We start from the raw sequence: 23,126 nt of genomic DNA on the forward strand, positions 1-23,126 counted from the left end.
GGAGTTAGTGCACCACTTTGGACTTCATTTACTGCCTATATTCTGGCAAGAAATTTCCTCATGCATGTCAACACTTGTGATCTATGGAGTGTGTGGGTTAATACAAGTACAGCGCACTTGTTAAAATGCCTGCCTAAGGCAGTCATACTTTGGGAATGGGCTACCAGGCATCACTATCTCATTTCATGTATCATGATGGGCTAAATGTAACTGTGACAGAATGAAGCATGAAGAATACCACTGCTGGAGGGAAACAAGACAAACAACACACCATCCAAGTTCCTATATACGTAAATTTAAGCAATTAATTGATAATTAATTCACTAAAATGCCACTCAGTACAGCACATAACTCCTCCAAAGCCAAACAGTCCTAAACACGTCTGTCTTGCTCTTATAATAGAAAAAATAAAATAAAAATTACGTAGTCATAATTGTCATATCTGCCCATTTAACTGGATCAGTACCAAACTTTAATGGGTTCTTCTCTGGGCCATACCTGTTTGGAGCAAATCAGTTGAGTACAACATAACCTCCTTGGCAGAGCGAATGAGTACTATGACACAACGTGGAGATTACCCCTCAATATGTACATTTTGCTACTCATGTATGTTAATGGCCTCTATCTCTTCTAACAAACTGTCAACACACACACGTTTGCATGTGTGTGCATCTGTGGGAGAGTGTGTGTGTCTTAATCCCACACTTAGTAATATATAATTTCTGACAAATACGATTGTTTCATCTGGTAAAAGAGACTCCTATTCTTTCTCAGACTCATATTTACAGTTTAACAATCCACTCCATGTACATTTAAAAACATCTTCTTCAAAAAGTTTTTTGAAAGAAGATAAAGAGGCTATACATCATGAATTGATGTAAACACAAATTTGCCTCATATCAACAGAAGCAATTAATTAGCAAGCAAATTCATTTTTATGTCAATACTAAGCTTGTCTGTCCTGCTGAATTTAATGTGGGTGTATTACCTGTATTACCTACTTCTCCTTAGCCATCATGTTATTCCTGATTGAGGCAGGAGATATAAACCTAATTCCAGCCATAGAATCCAGCTATGACTAAACACAGGCAAATAAGTTTCAATGTGGCTGTGACTATGACTATGACTCCAACAATGAGCAATTGTTGTATAACACATAAGGGAATATTAAATGCTGATACCACTTCTTGGGTTTTGATATGTTCTGCAGTTTAGTAATGGGAACACAAGCCAAGTAAAATTAAATATGAAAACTCAAATAATACTGGATGATAGTGATAGTAATGTAGCAGTTGGTTAAGAAAGTACTTTGACTTTAGTCAAACTAACAGAAATAAACCTGAAAGTATGCATCGCACTGATCTAGACAGACTAGGACAACATCTCTTTCCCAGTATGGCAACATATTTTTTCATGTGAAGGCGCAAACATCTCCAGGACGGTTAATAATTCAGTGCAGTATCAGAGTCCAACCATGAGGGGGAACCACAGGCTTTCTGGTAAAAACAAGAACCTCTGGCAATATTGTGCAACACATTTACAATATATAGTCCAGTGGTCAAAGTAACTAAGTACATCCACTCAAGTAATGCATGTTGGTATAGCTTTGATGTACTTGTACTTTACTTTGTGATAAGCTCATGAAGTAGAATAACTTATTAAGGATAAGTTCCCTCTGGTGTCAAACTGTTTGCTGTTTTTTATTTATCCAAATTCTCATACACATTCTCACAGTTTCTGGGTCCTTCTTCTTCTCTTCCCTTTTATTTGTTCTTTACATACCTCATTTCTTTTTTGCATGTGTTTTCATTTGAAGCACCGAGGTGTATCTGACTGAAAAAAACGTCATATACAGTGGTTGTGTAATTGAAGGAGCAATTGGATTTCATAGTATGGAACCTGGTACATTAACTCTGATATTTTAAATTTAAAATGATTTTATTTCTGATGTATCATCTCTCTGCTCTGCAGCTGCTCTGAAGGCGGGGGTCCTAGGATGTGGAGGTTTTGTTGCATTCCTTGCTGCCATTGAATATTATTCTATTGAGTGTTCTGCGTATGAGTTACACATCATTACAAAAAACAGTAGATGATTAGTTTCCTTGACTTGATCAGCAACGATCCAGCAAAAGAAGAATATTTTTACTACACTCAACACAACATGTCTCATTAAACCTTTTTCTGCATTTAAGATGCTTGACCCAACTTCAAAAACACTGTTGTTTCGTTTGTGACTATTTTATTGAATTCATTATTAAGTTAAATGCAAAACAAACAAATTAATACTTCCAGTCTCTACGAATTAACTGTAGAGGTGGTGTTGGGGTGGAGGGGCAGGGAGGTCAACATGGTACTCACTGGCTCTTCAGACTGTGTTTGGTGCCTGGAGCGATACAGGCTGCTGACAGTGGTTGCTGTCCACTCTCAGTTGCTCCAGAACCGCTGAAGACACACGACTGTCAAACAAGTAATGAAACACTTTGTACATTACAACACTACCTTTGCATAATGTAATTTTAAATGGATTAATAGTCAAGCAGGTTCCCATAATAAATGAAATCCACATATAGAATATAATGTTAACTTTAGCTTTTTGTCACTTTATGTAACTAGTACTATTGTGTCTTAGTCAGGGTGCTGAGTGGAAAACAGACACCACCTCTCTCCAGTTTGTCCTGTGGTCATCCATCCTTCTCATCTGGTCTGGATCAAACACGTCTTCTCTGTCATCACTGAAATCCTGTCACAAGGAGAAAAAAACCTTCGTTGACTTGTGATACAACAGCTCTGCTCCATCAGAGGTGCAACTTAATGATGGAATATTAGGAAACTACTAACACTACTGAGGTATTAACAATTAATACAGAGACCTACAGGAGACATTTGTTAATGTTGCCATTAAGCACTGACTTACCTTTGTCTGGTAAAGCATCTACACCTTTCAAAGAAAAAATACATGAAGTATAACGGAGTGAATAAATAATCTCTGTGCTGTTAAATAAATGAAACAAAAATTTACCAGACACTTTTGTTAATATTGTTAATAACTGTTCACTTACCTCTGTATTGAAATCAAAAGATTAGTTAAAAACCAAATAACAACAGAGTAAACAGGATAAAATAGTTGTTGAACTATTAATTAAGTTATTCTATACATTATTACGAATTGCTGAAAAAAGGCACATTTTAAAGTGCTTGGGATGAAAGTGGTATAAAAATGCATTTAAATGTCTTATCCACTACTATTAAAATTATTACTAAGAAGAAAAAACTATATACAAAGCCAGATTAATGGGAAGACTACCTGTAGCTTTCCCAACCCTCTAGATTACAGAGGGACAATCTAGATTGTATCATTGGTGTGCGAATGTGTGTGTAAGTGTTAGAGAGCACTTATATGTGTAGAACAAGTACTGAATGAGTATGTGTGTGAATGGGTGAATGTGACCTGTAGTGTGAAGCACTTTGAGTGGTCGATATGAGTAGAAAAGCTCTATAGAAGTGCCTCTTTACCATTTAATATGAAGGGTCAGTGGGCCTATGAGATAGTTAATATCTATTGTTGCAGAGACAAATTATTCAGTCAGAAGTCTTTTTGGAAAACAGCCCATCACGTCTGCCGTCCATGCCAGTCTCTCACCCATCTAAGAACTGAGCAGTTTTGGCTTCAAACCTTATCATCAGGTTCCCTACAAGACCTCGTCATGCAACAGGGCTACCCTCAGAGGCAAAGTGTGGACCTCATTGAAACACTGAGCTAATGTTTCCAGGATTAAAAAGTGCTCTTGTGAGTGGTGAAAGCTACAAATACACAGATACAAATGTTTTGCAGTTTTGTTCTTCTACCCTAAATATTTCAACATATCAGATAATTAAATACACTCAAGCTTGGGAAATTTACAGTCATGAAAGTTATACTTGTTTCAGGTCACTCTCAACAGTGTGTGAAACTGAACACCAGAGGGTGCAGTATGTGACGATCTCAAAATTCTAATTAGCAGTTTGATCTGTCAGGATTAAAAAAACACAAAATTAAAATGTCTTTCTGGTTCACTCGCCTTTGTGTCATTCAATTCAGTTTTCCCTTTAATGTCACACATCTGTGTGGCATCTGCTTTACCCTTGCAAGGACCCTTGGTCCTGATAGACAACATGACCACACACAGCCATGATGTCATTCAGAGAAAAATTACTTTTCTTGGCTTTTTCTGGGCTTTAGAAAAGTTTTACAAAGTTAAAATTTAAACTCCATGACTTTTCTGCAAGAACAAACCCATCAATACAGACTTGTGGGCACTCCTCTTACTTACCTAACCTTGAGCTGTCATTCTGCATCATCCAACTACTGATGACCTGTCCCTGATCAATATAATAATGCATTAATAATAATACATTAATAATACATTTGCTGTTGTTAAAAGTACAGGGTTCGTGAGTGATGAACAGGGCTCACACTGCACCATTTGCAGTGTTACAATGGCAAAGTCAGTGGGTTTTTCTTTGTTTCTCTGTTGAGTTTCAGGTGAAACACCAGGAAGCTGTATTCACTATTTGATGATCAGCATTGAGGGGTGCATCATTTGGAAGACCATCTAGTCAGCTGTTCTGTCTGTGCTTGCCACTGTCTTTTTTTACTTACTACACTTTCAGTCTTCAATACAAATATGATGCTGCATGCTCACAGGAAGCCATTCATTCTCCTCCATGTTCTTGAGGAAATCATTGAGGTGGCAAAGTGTAACTCTTAAAAAGATTTTAAAACATAACATCACCCACAGCTGAGGTGGTAAAGAACAGTGCTGTTGATACTAGAAAATATGTGCTATATAAAAGATTTATATTGTAATTATCTCGATGAGTAAAAAAATGTTGCTCAGTGTTTTTGTTTATTTCATCAGTGTTTCACAAGCTTAATAAATGAAGTCATGGTTAAAAACACTTTGAGACTGTATCATTTGTCTGAAAAAACAGCAGAGTGGGGTCTAAATATATAAATGCTCACAGAGTTAGTATGTTAGTCCTCTTTAGGGCATAGTGTATTTTTATGTTGAAGGCATAAATGGCACAATCCGTGGAAAAAATCTTAAAATCTTACCTCACATCACGGTCCTCCTCAGATGTCTCTTCCAGGGATATTCTGTTCTCGGGGCGTGCTTCCCGCACCATGATGACACCCAATGGCAGGGGTTCATTATCATCCTCCTGGGCTGTCTCCATCCTGGTCTTGGTCTTGTTGCCGCTTGCTTGTGGTTTATCACTACCAAAGAGAAACTCACACTTTTATGCTTACTGCCAGCAAAGAGAATATGCAAATATGCAACTCAACCAATGTACAAATGATTCATTTATCACTTCCTGTGTCTACTGATGTGTGATAACTTAAGTCAAAAGCAGATCCAAGCACACGCTTTACCTTGATGATCCACTTGCCAGAATCTTGTTTTTCATAAAAAAGATGAGATCTCATCCCAGCACTGATCAGATGCTCAGGTGGCGGACCGAGGAGGTCGGTGATGTGTTGGAGCTGAAGACAAAGCACAACATTACAATCATCATGAAGCTTTGTTCTGGTCAAAATCCTAACAGTAGACAAACTGAGGCTGGTCATTCAGGGAGAGTCCACAGACGCAGCAGTTGATTTATTAAGGAAATATAGAGAACAAACAGAGTCTCTCTATAGAAAATGACTTACTGCATCATATTCATTTCTAGCTGGGAAGAGCATGACGCCAAAGACCATGATGGCCATTACACAGCCCAGCGACCAGATGTCAGAGGCCTCTGAAAATGCTAGTCCCAGCGTGATTTCTGGTGCTCTGATGTGGATTAAAAAACATTAAATGGAATGAGGAATGTTCATAGTTTAAGGATTAAACAAAAAAGGTAGTTACAAACTTAATAATAGCATCAGTAAAAAATAACTATGCTGCCCTGAATTCAAGATTTCCTAGCTTTAGTAATGATTATTGTCTCTTACCTATATTGTGGTGTATGTTGAATCCTGCCCGGCTTGGCTTGCGATCTGAAAATAGCCAAGCCAAAGTCGATCATTTGACCCTGAAGGGCTGACTTGCATGATCCACCATCATGATGTTGTTGGTTTTTACATCAGAGTGGATCAGGCCAACTCTCTTCAGGGCGTCAAAAGCTGTTGCCAACTGCAAGAAATAATAACAGTATTGCTGATTTATTTATAGAAAACATTTGTTAAGGAAACCTTAATCACATAAGAACAGAAGCAGACGTTTTGGTCTCTAGCTGATGTCATACCTGCTGAATAATAGTCCTGATATCCTGAAGACGCATTGGGCCTTGTAGATCCAGGAGGTAATTCTGCAGGTTAATGTCTAACATTTCATATACCAGGCTCATCTGTCCGCAAGTGATGAGCTCACTATAATATTTGACTTGTTGAACTTGTCGAGGTTGTGGCTTGTTAGGAATCTCATGATGTAGGCCTAGGGAGACATGACATATTTGTTGATTCACATGGACTGATCAGAGACTAATGGAACAAATGAAGACTACTCCTTTATTACATGCTGTTCATACATACTCTGCTCTATATCAATTTTTAAAATGTCATTTTTATTCAACTGTGTCTCACTTTTCGGCAGAGGTCATCATCGTAATAGGCGTACTTTATGGCCCTGATCTCTCCGGTTTGCTGTTTTACACATTTGACAACAGTCCCGTAGCCACCTTGTCCCAGAACTTTTAGAAACTTGTAGTTCCTGGGGATTGGGAGCCAGTGTCGGGGGATTGGCTCAGGGGAGTAAGAAGACGATGATGAACTTGAGGTATCCATCGCTCTGTGTCGTCTATTGCAGACAGATGGAATTGAAATGGGGACAAAAGAGAAGAACTGGTTACTTTCGTACATTTATTTAACATTTTAACGAGACTATAATTTACTTACCTCCTGTTACACACCAAGTACCACCATGGTGCAAATGCCAAAACAGTTGTTAAGTATAATCTACACTCTCACATATCAGTTCTGTCTGTTTCCTCTCATCTCACCTGGTTGTAAGTTCCAGAATATCTAGAGCTCCAAAATATTTGCAACATCAAACAGAGCAGTAGTTACTCACCTCACACGGTTAATGTTCGTCGTAGGAAAGTTGTAGATCTGATCACAATTCAGGTCTGTTTCTTCTTGACTTGAACTTGGTAAATGTGCAGATTCCACCTCTTATGCTCTTTTTATGTGGCATGATGTTCTATAGCACCATATGATGTCATGAACAATTCAAAGTTCTAAACTTCTAATTCTAAGTTCTGAGTCTGTTTTTCTTCAAGAGTTCAGTATGTGAAGCAACTATCACAGCAACATTCATTTAAATATAAACATGACCCAGTGAAGCTTTTATGAAATGTATTCATCAATGAAAAGATTTTACCTTCAGTGTGAAACAAGCACAGAGTGTGTGGGTTGGTGCTACAGGTGGTCACTGCAACATGCAGAAACACAATGGTTATTGTACACTGGATCATTTTTACAGTCAGCCCGTCAAATGGGCACTGCCAAGCCAAGAGGACAGGAACTTAAACTGTAGTGGGGTCAGATCTGTGTTCATGGATGGGTCATTTTATGGGGCTATTAGAAACAGGAGGCCAATGGGTCAGGGGGCACCTATAAGCCAGGGTCTCTGTTTGTTGGGGGAAATTATTTGGTCAAAAGTTCTTAAAATAATTTGCATAAATACATTACAGAATACTGTGTAAAAGCTGTAAGCCCTTGTGAAGAAATTTGAGGATGCTTTCAAAAATAAGACCCCAAATAGTCTGCATTTATCATTCAAAAACATATGAAATGCATTAAATAGAAAAGCCTTAATCATGTTAATATTTTCTGTGACCACACTTTGCCTCTAAACCAGCACCAGTTCTCCTCAGTACAGTTGTGCACAGTTTTTCAAGGTATTTGTCAAGGAGCTTGTTCAAGGCATTTTAGAGAAGCTGCCACAGTTCTTCAGTGGATTTAGGCCTTCTCAGTGTCCTCTGTCTCCTCATGTAATCCCACATGACTACAAGACTCCTTGTTCTTCTTTTCAGTAGTTACATAGACTGTCAGTGGTCAAACGAGGAGGAGGGCCACACTCAGCTCATAACGCTCCGTTTCCTCGTCTGGAAAAGGCTCAGAGCGCACTCAGCATTAGAGAGAAGCAGGTGGAATGGACTGTGGTTGTGTCATCTAATGAGAGAAGCTTCTGGCTCAGATTTAGAGGAACATGGAGTGTCACCCAAAAGGAGGAGTCTGAACAAGAGCGGCATCAGTCTGTGTCGCTGTGACAGTGGTCACACTGTGCTCTCTCGTACGGCTTTCTCCCTCACCTGAAGGTGAAGCTGCTTTATCGCGCGCTTCGCTTCCCACGCTGTTCTCTCCCTCCGTCTTAATGTTTTTGTTTTGTTTTGTTTTTGTATGTACCTTTGTGTTGAAGGTTGTCAGTGGAAAATAAAATAATAACAACAGAGCCACTTTTCTGAAATTTATTCAACGCAGTTATTTACAGTGGGAAAGTAGAGGAAAAAGAATGAGAGAGGGAACTTGTAATTTAGAATCTGGTTGTGCTGTCTCTTGGTCTCGGCTTCTCCCGCAGTATTGTCCACGAGTTGCAGAGGGTAAAGTGCGTTTCACTGTGCTTCGTCTCCTTCAGGACTGTGGTTGTGTCATCACATGAAAGGCCGTGCTCTGACGGGACCGTCACTTTCGATTTGAAAGCGATTTTCTGATTGATTGTGTCTGTGGAAAACCTCCTCATGGTGAGTTGTGATCTAATGTAGTATGACCACATATGGACATCCTACATTAATGACCATATATGGACATCCTACATTAATGACCACATATGGACATCCTACATTAATGACCACATATGGACATCCTACATTAATGACAACATATGGACATCCTACATTAATGACCATATATGGACATCCTACATTAATGACCATATATGGACATCCTACATTAATGACCATATATGGACATCCTACATTAATGACAACATATGGACATCCTACATTAATGACCATATATGGACATCCTACATTAATGACCACATATGGACATCCTACATTAATGACCATATATGGACATCCTACATTAAATTATCGGTTCAGGATGACGTGGCCACACTTTGGGCAAAGGGCATGCTCGGTCATGAACCTGTGTTTTCCCCGTTGTTGCAATCATAAGAACAACAACGCTCTCACACAGTGTTGTGTATTGAGAAATGTAGTTTGTGGTTGAGTTTTAGCTCGAAATCACCTCCAGAAAACCTCCCATCATCCGTGCGTAAAACCAGTTGGAACACCTGTCAGTATGTGATGAACCGTTTTAGTTTAGTTTTTTAAATTAAGGTTTTTGATCGATTTCCTTCTACTTTTATAACATGAAGTGAAGTTGAAGTGTGAATGGTTTTGTAAAAGCCAGAATCATTCCAAAAAAAAAGATTCCAACATCTGTAATAACGTGTGTAAGTTGTGTTTTCACGATGAGCAGGGCCCCAAACAATCGTGATCTGACCATGTTAATAAAGCTTGAATCAAGATACCAGTGTCTCTTTTCTTTTCCATTTACCATTGTGCTGAAGGTCGTCAGTGGAAAATAAAAGAATGACGAAGCAGCAATATTTTTATTAACATTATTTTTATTTGTCTTTTACTCAAAACAAGTTGTAATGATTTTCTTTGCTCACCAACGCTTTTACAAACAAAAGCAGTCATTTGGATTCATGTCCTTCAGGTGTATCCACTTGATTTTTCGATTGTCACACCACCACCATCTTGTTGATGAGGTTGTTGCTGCAGCGCTTAAAGTGCATCTCCCTTGATTTCTTCCCCTTCAGGACTGTGGTTGTGTCATCATGTGACAGGTGTGGCCTCACCAGAATTTCGATCTAAGCTGTTGGAGGAAGCAAATCTCTCTCAGTCCGCACATGTTGCTGTGATCACTCTGCTACTCTGCTGCGTTGTTGTTCAGTATTATCCGCAGCATCATCTTCAGCAGTTCAGTTGATGTTTATCACAACAATTCTCTCTGCGTTATAACAAATGACGACAGTCAGCTCCTCAACGTTCAACTGTAGTTCAAACTGAGAGAGGACATTTCTGAGAGACCTCAGTGTCTGTGAAACTATCATTCTTCCAAATGCTTCCATAGTAATTCTGACCACAAGTAGACTTGATCCATATCCCACTCTTAATAAATTAATGTTCAGTTTAGCCGCTATTGAATCAAACCTAGGGCTGCATTCATGGGAAATTGCAGCTATGCCCTAAATTTGAAAACACCGACGACAACAACTAAATCGGGTCTCCGAGTCTTTAGCCGGGAACGACTGAAGACTTTCAGTTTCCACCTGGGATCGTAACTGGGTACAACTTGAAGTGTGCGGGACTGGGAAACGTCATCTTGTATAAATCCCTTCTTACGGCATGGACGGCGCGCTCTCTGCTGGCAGCCTACGCGCTAATGTTGCTCTAATGGACATTCTGTATCCTGTAATACGAGAATAGGTACCCGGTAGATTAAATATACACTATATCTTCTAAGTTACTCCCAAACGCCACGGACCATGTCGTATTACAATAGATACCCTTTAGTTAGAAAATATTTACAGTATCACTTTTAAGCTCCCAGAAGTTACCTACTTATTCCATAAGGTTTGTTCCTTTGTACCTTTAAGTACCAATATTACACTGCAATACAGGTAATAAAGACTCCAATAAAACTTATAAAAATTATAAAAATCTGTCCCTTTAAAATATGTTATGCTATTATGTCAATACATCCACAACAGTCAGTAGTCAGCTATACAGTGCTAATATGACTGCAGCAGAGACTCATTGAAGCAATCTGTAATCTGATTGTAAAAGGTTTGTACACATGGATCAATTTGTTGGTGGCAAATATAATATATACAAATATAAAATCTACAAGACTGCAAAAGAGAAAAAAGGGCTACACCTCCCTAAGATATAATGATTGCAGGTACAGGAGAGTCAAAGGTGAACCTGCGAAGGAATCAGGTGATACAACTTTAATTTCTGCTGAGGTGTTTTTCTGAATATGATACAAGCCACAGAGATTTGTGTTGTTACCATCAGAGGAAACACAGTAAGTTCCTGTCACAAATATGTTATCCAAATAACAGTCTGAAAAAATGCATGCTGGGATGTCTGCTGATATGCTGATGATGTTTCTTTAGAAACTTACTGGAAAGAGCTGAGTGGCCTCTCAAACGTGGTGATGTTATTTGTTTTTGCAGCTTCAGAGCAAACTCTCGGATTTCACTGCTTAAAAATGAGTCAACTGAATTCAGGTTAATGACAAATTATTAAACCTTTAGAACACACAATATAGGAGACTGTGAGATGACATTTAAAAATGATTGGAACTGGTTTCTTCATTTGTACAAGAACATCTCTTTGGACATAAGAAATAGTTTGAAATTGAAAAGACAACTGCTTTTTGTGGATGAACAGATGATATTAATATATGCAACACGATAATGATACAGTAAAATAAGTAATTAAAAACATTAGAAACAACACACAGATATATGACATGCTGTCACAACAAAGAGATAAACAGACTAGCTGGGTCACCAACAGAGATCCAGCTGGCTGTACTACACTTCTGTAAATATGACAACAGCGCTCTCAACTGTCTGAACAGCAACATTACATGTCAATTGAGAGTTGTGAATTTTATTTTGTTGGGATTTTGGTGCTGCTAGTGCGGCATAAGGCCTAACTAATGAGGCTTAGATGCAAACTAGTTGGACAAAGGGGCACTAGATAATGCCAAACTCTTACTAGTAAGAGCAGTCGTCGAACTAGTTGGACACAGTCGCGAACTAGTGCGCGCAGTTGTCCAACTAATGTGCAACTTTGTCGAACTAGTAAAGGAAAATGATGCCTGATATCAAGGATATGTAATAAATGCCCAAAGGGCTTTCCATACACATGAGCTACTGAACCCTTTGACTATTCAAACGTGCTGTCAGGTGCTGAGTGATACCAAACTATTTATTTAAATTTCAAATCCCTGATCAATTAAGTGAATCCTCATCCTACCAAATCTAATATTCATATCCATATGTCATGTTATTTAACAATAATTTATCATTAGAATGAAATAAATTATGTAACGATAATTTTAACAGTTTGTCTTGAGTTTAATAATGGAAAAGTCACTGTACTGCACATTCTAATTTCATCAGACTTCCCTGTTATTAGTCCAGATCACCACTGAGCTGAGACCTGCAAACACCTGATCCTTTTATCCAGAGTTTACAGTGTAATGTGTGCGTGGCAGTGGTGTCACAGAGGAGGAGTCAGCAGCGCCTCTCGCGCACACTCACACTGTTGGATCCACGCTGATGAACACATACGCTTACCTCTGATCCTCCTGAAGCAATTTACGCGAATTGAACTTACGAGAAACTCTTGATTGTTGAATATCAGCTTCGATGTCGCTGGTGTAGTCTGAAAGTTTGGTTTTCCTGCGGAAGTCCTGAATGCATCTTGATTTTCTGCGAGTAGTACTACTGAGCTCCTAACAGGTGTTGGGGCACGCCGCCCGGAGAGTGAACATGTCCAATGGGAAAGGTGCAAATGCTGCAGAAACGTAAGTGCAGGCAACTGAAAATTCAGTAACACGCACAAAGTTTGACTTTTCTCTTCGGCCGAGTAACCGGTTTTTCTTCGCTCTCAGTCGGTAAGATCACAATGAGCTCGTGGGAAAAACCGTAAAGGAAACAAAAATAATACTTATTCACGCTCACCTGCAGCAGGAAATGTTAAGAAACCGCCTGTGTGCAGGATTTCTGCTAATGATAGGCCGAGTTTTGTCATTAGCCAGAGGCAGGTAAATTAAAGTTGGTGGGGGTTGCTGCACCAGGAAGGAGTCTAGTGTAATCTTGCATGTTTTCAGTGAGTGATGCAGAGTCTTTACCAGACAGCAGAAACCCAAGTCCGCACCGCTTTACTGATAATACCGAATCTATTTTTGATGACGCAGTTTAGTCAGATTGGCTGTAATAGCATCATATCAGACACTTCAAAGACATATTAATCATTTCATGAGACATGGATCCTGTATGTTCATCAGTGTACAACATGCTGCTGACTTTGCATTAACTTCACCCCTAGAACACACAGCTCAGTCACAGTTTAGCACATTTGCATTTGCTTTGTACATGTGTTTTTTTTTTTCACCCATGTTTGTATTGTGTGGCAGCTCCTCACAGATGACCCTGAAAGAGTGCCTGGACGAGTGTATGGAGGCTTTGGATCTCTTCCTTAATAACCACTTCAGCGAGAGCCTGGAGAGGCTGCGGCCAAGGTAACAGAATAATCCTGAGTCATGTTTGTCTCTGCAGAGGTTTTAACCAGCTGTTACCGCCTGTGTAACTCAGTTTAAGCTCGTAGCACTGTATACAGTATTCTTCATTATAGCACAGTCATGGTGGTATGTTTTTAGAATGATGTCAGCAGAATTTGGCCTTTTCTGATGTTAAGAAACTTCTGTGGTGCAAAGTGTGAAGTAGCGTGTTTCCTGCTCTTGAAGCCTGGCAGACTTCAGTTCTCCAGGATGTAAAGTGTTTGTTGAGGCTGACGCCCAAGGTCTGACTAATTGAACAGCCTAGAGAATGGCAGCCCTGCAAAATAAACACTATGTGCAAGGCTGACTGGGACGGCAGAGGAGATAGGAAGAATAAAGAGAGCAAGATATTTACTGTTATCTTTTCTCAACAGGGAAATGCGTGGATTATACAGTAGCTATCCTCCTAACATTTCTTCTGTTTGCTCACAGTATGATGTGTATGATGTTGATCCTGCGACTCCATGTTTCCTATGTAGAGTGAATGAGAGTATGTACCATGCTCTTATCTACGCCACAGTGCTGGAAATGCAGGCCATGATGACTTTCCAGCCTGATGACATCAGCAATGCAGGAAATACCATGAAGAGTGCCCAGGAGGTCTGTCAGAGGTGAGGATGTCTCGTGAATATAGATTGTGGGTTATTTTACTCATTCCATAGACTGGAGTTAAAGACTCCCAGCCTCCACACCTTTTAAATACCTCGGCCACAAGAGGCAAATTTACATGAGTGCATTTACATGGCTCTTCTCTAATCATGCATGCTGTTAAGATAGCAATACTGAACATAGGCAATAATAAGATGATTGCTGTGTCAGAAAAGATCTGGTTATTGTAGCAGCAGTAGTAATACAGTGATGATGAGCTGATACTGAAATGTTTGATGTTTCAGGTTTCGACGGAAATCCCCAGGTTTGGCTAACAAGTCAGCAGGGGAATCACTCACTGAAGGTAAAAGGATTGGATGGCTCTGCAGTTTTAAAAGAAAATCTGTCCAAAAACATTAAATATAATGGGGAAAATGTGTAATTTACCTTGTACCTTATTTTCCTTACTCTAGTAGACAACTGGGGATAATATGTAGAAGTGGCTCAGGGCATATTTTCACTACATTTAAATTGGAGTTAGATAACATGATTTAAAAAATCTACTGTATCTCAAAAGGTTTTTTCGTAGTCATTCAATGTTTGTAGAGACAGCAGCTCTGTGAAGATGTACATTGGCACAGAAGTGCATTAAACTAAATGCTAATGTCAGCCTGCTAATGTTCTCACAGCAACAGTGTTAACAACCTGATGTTTAACTGGTATGATGCTTACCATGTTCGCTATCTTTGTTTTGCGTGATTCCAGATGAAAAGTCAGGGGATCACCAAAGTGAATAGAGTTCATCCTCAGAGGAGCGAGTATGTCTGTGCCAAGTTGCATGACAATCTATTAAACAGTTGCTTAAATATTTAACTCAAAACCACAAATGTAAATGTTACGGTGGCTCAAGGAAAAGTCATTAACTATAAATGTCTATGGGAAATGTCATGGTAATCCATCCAGTAGTTGTAGAGATATTTCAGTCTGGATCAAAGAGATGGTCTGACCGACTGATATGATCATCCTTAGAACCATGTGCTAGTATGGCTAAAGAAAGCATTAACAGCGTATTACTGATGGAAGGGAAAGTTACAAAGGGCACAGACAGACGTGTCTTTTTCCCACATTTTTTTGTATGATAAACTAATATGATGAACAGTGACACAATTTCCACATCTGAAGTGGTGCCTAACTGAGATGGGAATGTGTAATTGGCATGACTTTTGCAAATGTAGTAGGAGGTCTAGTAGTATCTGTATGTGCAAATTCAGGAGGAAATGGGAAGGGTCATTATATTCTTCTTGATCTACACATTAAAAGCCAGGTAGAAGACAGAAAAGAAAAGAATGAAGGTCAAGTCTGGTAGTTCTTGTCTGGTAGATTAAACCTACAGCAACATCTGGCTGTGTGTTTTATTGCTTTTGATCAGTGTATGTTATTATTTATGTGTGTGTGTATGTGGATGTGTTTTTGCAGTGCAGCTTCATGCTGAAGTGTGTTATGCAGAGTGCCAACTCCAGAGAGCGGCTCTCACCTTCCTACAGGTGCAGTACTCTATTACACCCTTTAAAACACAGAAACATTTGAATGTCCTCACATATCTGTACATCCTAAGTAACAGTCTACCAGTCTGCACATTATCCAGTTTTTCAAGACTGTGTAAGTTTCAGAACATGTCCAATGAAGCACCACAATTCTAATGACTGCAATACGTTTTTTTTTTTTTTTTTATCAGTCCACAATTATTTATTTTTATTTATTTTTTTTACAGGATGAGAACATGGTGAGTTTCATCAAAGGAGGAATCAAAGTACGAAACAGTTATCTGATTTACAAGTAAGTAACCAAAGACAAAACAGGGCGTCTATTAGTGCATGTAATGTGAATGAGCAGTTAGTGTGAATCTATTATCTAATTTGTAGTTATTTATTGTCCTGATTTACCAAAGTTGTTAAAATAGTATATGTATTCATATGATTTAAACAGCACTCCACCAATTCTACACATAATTCAGGATCAATACATACAGGATAGGAAAGTCAGGATACACTGAACCAACTTGACCCATATAAGTCAGAATATCTCACTCTGTATTGATTCTAAATCGATGGAGCACCCATTTAAGATTTTTTCTTGCATAGTCATGTCATTATGCTATACAGTGTTAAGTTATTATGCTAAGCTTTTTTTTTGTTAAATAACTGACATTGTTGCCTCTCATCATCCAGAGACCTACATACCTTCATAAAATCTCACAACTGTCTCAAAGGATCGAGCCACGTTCACTTAGAGGGAGGAATATCATTTGGAATAGGGGCGTTTAATCTGGTATGTCACAAAAGTATTTTGAAACATTTCAGGTTGACTACATGTGCTTGTGTTATCATGTTTTTATACCACACAGTTTATCAGGCCTTCTTTATTCACAGACACTCTCCCTATTTCCTCCACGGATACTCAAAGTGTTGGAGTTTGCAGGCTTTTCAGGAGACAAGGTGTGATATATATCCATTTCCTTCATTGTGTATTCACTCATTAAATGAAGAGCAACTCACTCATCTGCATATTAGTTCATGCACATAATGTACTGCATATTTTTTTTTTTTACGTCTTGTCCTGTTTTAGGAATATGGTCTGTCCCTGCTGCATGATGGTGCCACAGGGGTGAATCTGCGCTCCATGCTCTGTGCTCTGCTGCTGCTCTGCTATTACACCTTTCTCACGTTCATACTAGGTAGTGCTGTACCGCGTCCATACATTTCACGCATCAGAGATTCAGATGGTTCCGACTGTGTCAGAAACTGGATCACTGAATTTCACGCATTATTCATTCTTACAATTTCTATCACGTCACGTCACGTCACGTCACGTCATATCATATCTCTGTTTTATGCTCTCAGGGACAGGTGAGGGAGAAGTGGCTGAAGCTGAAAGGCTGCTTAAACCTTTTCGGCTCCGCTACCCCCGGGTGAGTGATAAGGATAATTTCTTTACAGAATAAATCACTCTCTAGGAAAAACTTGGGACTCTCTGTCTGGTAATGATAGTGTTGACCCTTGTGTGTGCTATTCTTATGCAATTGTGGCCTCACAGGCTCATGGAGAAGTTTTGGTTTGGGTATTATGTCGATAACAAATGTACAGCTGGCAAAATCCTGTGACCAGCTACTAAAACTGAGGATATGTCAATGGAATTGCTATGATTAAGGCATTTGCTTGCAGGTGCAAAATACATCTGTGGTGAACTGACCAGTCAGTTTTGCTGTTAACCTATAGCAAGTCATCTTGACAGTGTTGACCTTTGAGGGAAGTCAGAACAGGAGAGTTCAAAATGGAGGAAGTTCACAGCTTGTGTCAACTAGCCAGTTTTATCTCACCTCCTCTGAGTATAAACTGACTTACAGACAGTAGTTGATTATATGATTGTGTATTTTGAATACATTTTTATGTGTCTCTTATTATTTTTATATATATTATAATTTTTGTATCAGCTTATGATAGATGTTGATTACATTTTACTCACCAAAGTAATTGCTGAGATCTCAAAAAGTGACAACATCACAAAAAAGTCAGAGGGGACAACTTTGATTAAACTTACTATGCTCGCTGTAGCTGTAGTTTTCTTTTGCAGTGAGGGGGCATTTAAGTCTAGATCACCTGGATAAACTGTTGTTGTGTTTATAACCTGTCTGATTATCTAATTGCTTGTTTTCTTGCCTTGTCCAACTTCGAATTCACCATGTCTGCACATCTCAGCAGTTAGTTTAGGTAAAAGTGAGTAGAATGCTATCATAACCGCTAAAGCTACAAAAAGATCCAAGTTGAGATAAACCAGAATTATCATTTAATGCTAATAAATTCACACTGTGGTTTGTAATGTTTGTATTATAGGTTTTGTAGTGCTTCATAGTTGCTCATTCAGATTTTTGTTGACGTTTCCCTGACTGCTAAAATTTCTTCACGTCATTACTCTGTCAGCCTTTCTATTTTTACACCTTGCGTCTTACTGCATGCCAGCTCTTTCTCACACATCCCTCCTTCTACTCAAATTGTATCTCTTTTCTTTCTATTGTCCAGTCACACACTTAGGATCTTCCACACCCTGATTACTTTCATCTGATACTTACTCCACCTTCCACTCACACAGCCTTCTGCACCCAGAATCCTTGCACCAACTGTCCTTCATTTTACATGTACTCACACACCTTCATGCTATCACTCCTACCACTCCACTTGACTCACAGTCTTGTAAATCCACAATCCCTGTCTCCACTCCACCTTTTACCTACATGCCAGCCCATCCCAGAGAACAAACTCAAAGCTCTGTCACAATGTGTACCAAACCAAAATTAAATGTCTTGGTTGCCAAGAGTAATTGTACAATAGATCTTCTTGCAGATAGATGAGAATTTAACACAGTAAACACCGGAGGCTGAATTTTATAATGAACTAGACTTTTTTTTCTCTACAGGGAGCAATATTCCTCTTCTTTGCAGGCAGGACTGAGGAGATCAAAGGAAACATTGATGAGGTGTGTTTCAAAAATGTGTCAGTAACATGGCTTGGAAGGATGGCGACTAGTGTTTTATTAACTGTACATTTATTATTTTTAGAACAGAATTTTGTTTTCTTTACATAATAGTAAGTAATAGCACCTTGTTGAAACCAAGTGAAGCATGAATTGCTGCTGTTACTGGGCTAATGTTATTGCCAGTGAGCTCCAAAGACCAGCACCAGTGTTAATATTTAATACCCAACATACCTGCAAATGCAGTGTCACTGTTACATGTCCTTAATATTCTGGCATTTGGTGTCATTTCACTGTGCTACCAGGCAATAGCACTCTTTGAAGATGGCTGCAAGGCCCAGCAGGCATGGAAGCAGTTTCACCACATGTGCTACTGGGAGCTGATGTGGTGCTTCACCTATAAGCGTGCATGGAAGATGGCCTACTTCTACGCAGACCTACTGAGCCAAGAGAGCCGCTGGTCCAAGGTACAGAACTGTGAATATGAACTGTGAAGTTTCCTCTTTTTTTCTTGAGAATCAAAAAAGGGTGAATCCTGTCTTTATGTTTATCTCTATTAGGCCATGTATGTGTACATGAAAGCTGCTTACCTCAGTATGCTGCCTAAGGATGAGGCCAGGCCATTTGGAGAGGATGAGGTAGATCTCTTTAGGTAAATACACACTGTAATTTTTCCATATTTTGTCCTAGAAACGTAGTGTGTGAGGTAGATCTGGGCTGAATCAACCCTGGCCAACACCGCAATGTCTTCTTGAGGAGGTTGTGGCCTTGATTTGAGGAGGTTAATAAAGCTGTTAAAGATCACCTCCAGACATGCACTAACACCTTTAAAAATACTCTGCTTTGAATAATAATTTGTTTCTGTTGTAATTTTTCCACAAAAGAGTTTAAATTCTTGGTGATTGGCTTCCAAACTCCTCAGGTCACAATTCAGCAGTTACACCCGAAGGAAAAGGGACACTCCTTAAAGGACAACAGTGTATATATTTGAACGCTGGACAAAATGCAAATATGACACAGTCACTTCATGAATATGCTAATTAGCACGTCACGACATCTAGCAACATTTAGTGACGTAGTATATGTGTATGGTCCAGCCATATACACTAGTTTTGTTGAGTGGAGGAAGGCTTTAATGTCCGAGATCACAGCAGAAAAATCAGTGGTGGTACCATTGCAATTATTCTCTTCAAAACTTTCTGCCATTGTTGTGGTTTGCTCAGAGTCTGCTGCAGGTTTACTTCAATATGTTCTACGTAAGGTGATAATATGTCACTTTTGTGTCAAAAGCCTGTTACAAAGTAAATAAACTAAAGTAAATAAACCACCTAAAGTAAATAAAGTTTTAGGCACTATCTCACCAATTCAGACCTTATGCTTTCTTTCCAAATTTGTCTTTCTTTTTTCCTGTGTGTTTAGACAAGTGCCCACCTTCAAGCAGAAGATAGCAGGGAAGTCTCCTCCGACTGAGAAGTTTGCTATTCGTAAAGCCAGACGCTACAAGGCTCCACACCCAGTCAAGCTACCAGTACCAGTGCTGGTAAAGCTTCACACACAAAAACATACACATTGGCCAGTGTGTTTGACTCACAGAGCCTTCCAACATTGTTTACTGCTTCATTATAGGAGATGATGTACATGTGGAATGGTTTCAGTATGATCAGCAAGCGACCAGAGCTGACTGAAGGCATGATGCAGACTTTGGTGGAGGCAGAGCGCACCCTGCTGGAGTCTCCTGGTAATACAACATTTACCAAACCATGAACTAGGAAATCCACCCCCCACCCCCCTTTTAGACAAGCCCTGATGGTGTCTGCTCTCTCTTGTAAAGAAAATCAGTATTCAGTGGATGACCGCTGCCTGATCCACCTGCTGAAGGGTCTGTGTTTCAAGAACCAGGGTCTACTCCAGGCTGCTGAGGAATGCTTTAACAAAGTGTGTTCCAGGTGAGCTTCAGTAGATTAATTTCAGGGGTTATTCCCTGTTCACACTGCAAGGAGCTCCAGAAGCCATTCTCTAGAAATCCACTGATCCTCTGTGAACTGAGAATCATCAGTCTTTGCACTACATGTGAAAAGATGGATGCAGCTTTTTGGGAACACTGATTGGACCATGTGAATTAGAGCCTGAAGACTAATTAAGTATAAATTTCACTACAGCATTTACATAGTTACAATAAAAAACATGAACAGGCCCAAAAAAATCCTTAAAAGCCTTTAAATTTTTTGTGTTTTCCCAATGTCTGACCTTTGAGAGAATCTCTGAGGGCAGTTCTTACCTGGATGTACTGGCAATATAATATTTACTTAGCAGTTATAGAATCCTCTCAACTTGTCCTCCAAGTCATACAGTGAATATTTGTATTGCAGTCAAGAATGACATGACTCCTTGTTGAAATCACATTGACGTGGCTTATGACTAAAGAGGCTTCCAAACAGGTCTTGTGAGAATTACAAGGATGTCACATATAGTGCAGTGCAGGGTTCTGACTTTAGATATGGGTAAAATTAATGTGACACCAGTGGATACATAATTCACCTTCTGTGTGTGCTCAGTGAAAAGAAGATCAAGTTTGACCACTACCTGGTGCCCAACTCTCTGGTGGAGCTCAGTCTGCTCTACATAGACCGAGGCAGAAGGGACGAGGCTATTAAACTACTGCACAAGACCAAGTAAGTTACTCCTTTATAGCAGCTTCACTGTTGCAAAATAGAAACTGTGAAATCCTTCCACCTAGCTCCAGTAACATGAAAAAGTAGAATATGTTATTGTAATTCTTGTGTAAATATGTGTATTTAATACAGAAATGCAGTGTTTTTAATTAAGAGTTCAGAGGGTGCCTGAATAAACCAGCAAACTGCATAGCTTGTATATTCAGCATTTGGGGGCACAAATCATCTGCATTATTATTATGTAGCTATACATTTCTATGGAGTCATAGAAATCACTCATAGTGATTAACATATATAAATTGTCAAACATTTTACCCCTTATTCCTGCCAGGATCTATACAGACCAGAGGTTTTTGGTGATGTTAGCAGAAATCTAAGATGTAATGCAGCTGTCTTCCAAGTGAACTAGACCACAGATTGTAACTCACACAGCTGTGCATTTTTGCATCTACTTGTGTTTTATTCAAGCTGACAATGAGCCCAATGCAACTCTACAAAGTGTACCTAAATTCATTAGAAAGCAGCGGTAATAAGTAAGAGTTCACAGTTAGACAGACATTTAATGTGCTAGTACACCATACCACAAAATTGCAAAGTAAAGAGATGAATGACCAAAAAATGAGCCTGTGTGATTTATTACAATAACCTTGTTATAACATTTTATAACTACTACTTTACTTAAAATGCTTATAAGTGCTTATATTTAGGTCAGCTTAGCTTAGCATGAAGGGAACTGGCCTGGCTCTATCTAAATCTTTAACAGAACCTCACTACCATAGCTGGGAACTTGTTGGGCATAATAATCCTAGAACACTAGAGGTCACTGTTTGCCTGTTAATATAGGTCTATGTAGACTGTCCTGACTACAAATGGTTTCCACTCAGTAGGGTAATGATATGAGTTCTTGAAGACTTAATCTCTATATTCAAGACAAAGATATCAATGACAAAGATTGTATGTGCTTCATCTGATTAATTTCAATCCTCTGCTCCCATTTGAAGTCAGGAACCTACTCTGGACAGAACAAGAGCATAATGTGCAAAGTAAATACAATTTCATTGCAACCAGTCTAACCATATCTGCTGTTTTGACTTGTAGACAAAACTACAAAGATTACTCAATGGAGTCTCGTACACAGTTCAGAGTACACGCTGCTCTGGCAAAACTCAAGGCTGACCCTGGTGATGATGAAGACACTCGTCTGTAAGAAGACATTTCTTCATGACTGCAAAGGCTCTTCACTAATGGACTCTCCATTTCCCTCACAGCTGTGGCTGTTTTTAGCTTGATATAGTTTTTAACTTATATGCATTTTTTAGCAACTGAATACTGGGTATTTCAGGCGTATTCGTGTCCTAATCTGCTCTAACATGTCACTGGGCAAAGGTACAACCTGAATGTTTATAAGTGCTTTCAAGGGAAATAAACATGGAAAGTGGACATTGAGTCAAGGGACCTTGAATTTCCCTGCCTTTCACAGGTTAGCACATGGATGTATATAAAGTAGACATTTAATTTTATGGACAATGTCTTTGTCACTAACGTTGAAGATTAAAGAACACTAAATCAACAGTTGATTTATAGTCACTATAAATATCAAATGTAATAAATTTTCTGACTTAATGAAGTTTATAGTAATGACTTTTTTCTGTATTGTAAGAACTCTATGCGATTGTTACAAAAGTGAATAACCTCAGCACCCTGTGCTGTAACATGTTTGGAGGATTTAAGGATTAAGGTGTTAAGATATTCATGGTATTTTACATACAGCTCGCACAACCATTTGATACAAAATTGTTCTAAAACTAAATTGGATATTATTTAACTGGCTTGAATAATTTTATGATCTATAGTCAGCGGCCAGTATTATGTGCTCCCCGACAGACGTATTGTCACTGCATTTGTCCCATTCTGTGCAGTTGCAGTGGAAACAGATGTAAGCA

At 39.0% G+C, this 23,126-nt stretch overlaps 1 protein-coding gene and 1 long non-coding RNA gene across 6 annotated transcripts; one reads left to right on the forward strand and one right to left on the reverse strand.

Moving 5' to 3' along the window:
* Window positions 1–2,205: 2,205 nt before the first annotated feature.
* LOC108898673 (uncharacterized) lies at window positions 2,206–8,686 on the reverse strand. Of its 2 annotated transcripts, XR_001963468.2 has the most exons (10): window positions 7,095–8,686; window positions 6,608–6,821; window positions 6,271–6,458; window positions 5,978–6,158; window positions 5,693–5,816; window positions 5,414–5,524; window positions 5,096–5,257; window positions 2,915–2,938; window positions 2,660–2,740; window positions 2,206–2,456 (listed from the first exon to the last, which is right to left on the reverse strand). It is a non-coding gene; the product is annotated as an uncharacterized LOC108898673 (long non-coding RNA). The 2 variants fall into 2 exon arrangements; XR_007814107.1 differs by lacking the exon at window positions 2,915–2,938.
* A 3,555-nt stretch (window positions 8,687–12,241) lies between these two features.
* zgc:158403 (tetratricopeptide repeat protein 39A) lies at window positions 12,242–22,810 on the forward strand. 4 transcript variants are annotated; one of them, XM_018698638.2, is made up of 18 exons: window positions 12,242–12,640; window positions 13,253–13,357; window positions 13,876–14,007; window positions 14,290–14,348; window positions 15,461–15,528; window positions 15,756–15,820; window positions 16,213–16,312; window positions 16,414–16,479; window positions 16,610–16,721; window positions 16,885–16,952; window positions 18,455–18,514; window positions 18,817–18,978; window positions 19,072–19,163; window positions 19,931–20,051; window positions 20,138–20,249; window positions 20,343–20,457; window positions 21,067–21,183; window positions 22,282–22,810. In XM_018698638.2, the coding sequence occupies exons 1-18, from the start codon at window positions 12,606–12,608 to the stop codon at window positions 22,388–22,390; spliced, it is 1,698 nt and encodes a 565-aa protein (XP_018554154.1). In that variant the 5' UTR covers window positions 12,242–12,605; the 3' UTR covers window positions 22,391–22,810. The 4 variants fall into 4 exon arrangements, with proteins under 4 accessions (XP_018554154.1, XP_018554155.1, XP_018554157.1 ...); XM_018698639.2 differs by having other exon boundaries at window positions 16,610–16,718; XM_018698641.2 differs by lacking the exon at window positions 12,242–12,640 and having other exon boundaries at window positions 13,917–14,007.
* The last annotated feature ends 316 nt before the right edge of the window (window positions 22,811–23,126 follow it).

The sequence above is a fragment of the Lates calcarifer genome, linkage group LG11 (genome assembly GCF_001640805.2).
Source record: "Lates calcarifer isolate ASB-BC8 linkage group LG11, TLL_Latcal_v3, whole genome shotgun sequence".
Classification (NCBI taxonomy): domain Eukaryota; kingdom Metazoa; phylum Chordata; class Actinopteri; family Centropomidae; genus Lates; species Lates calcarifer.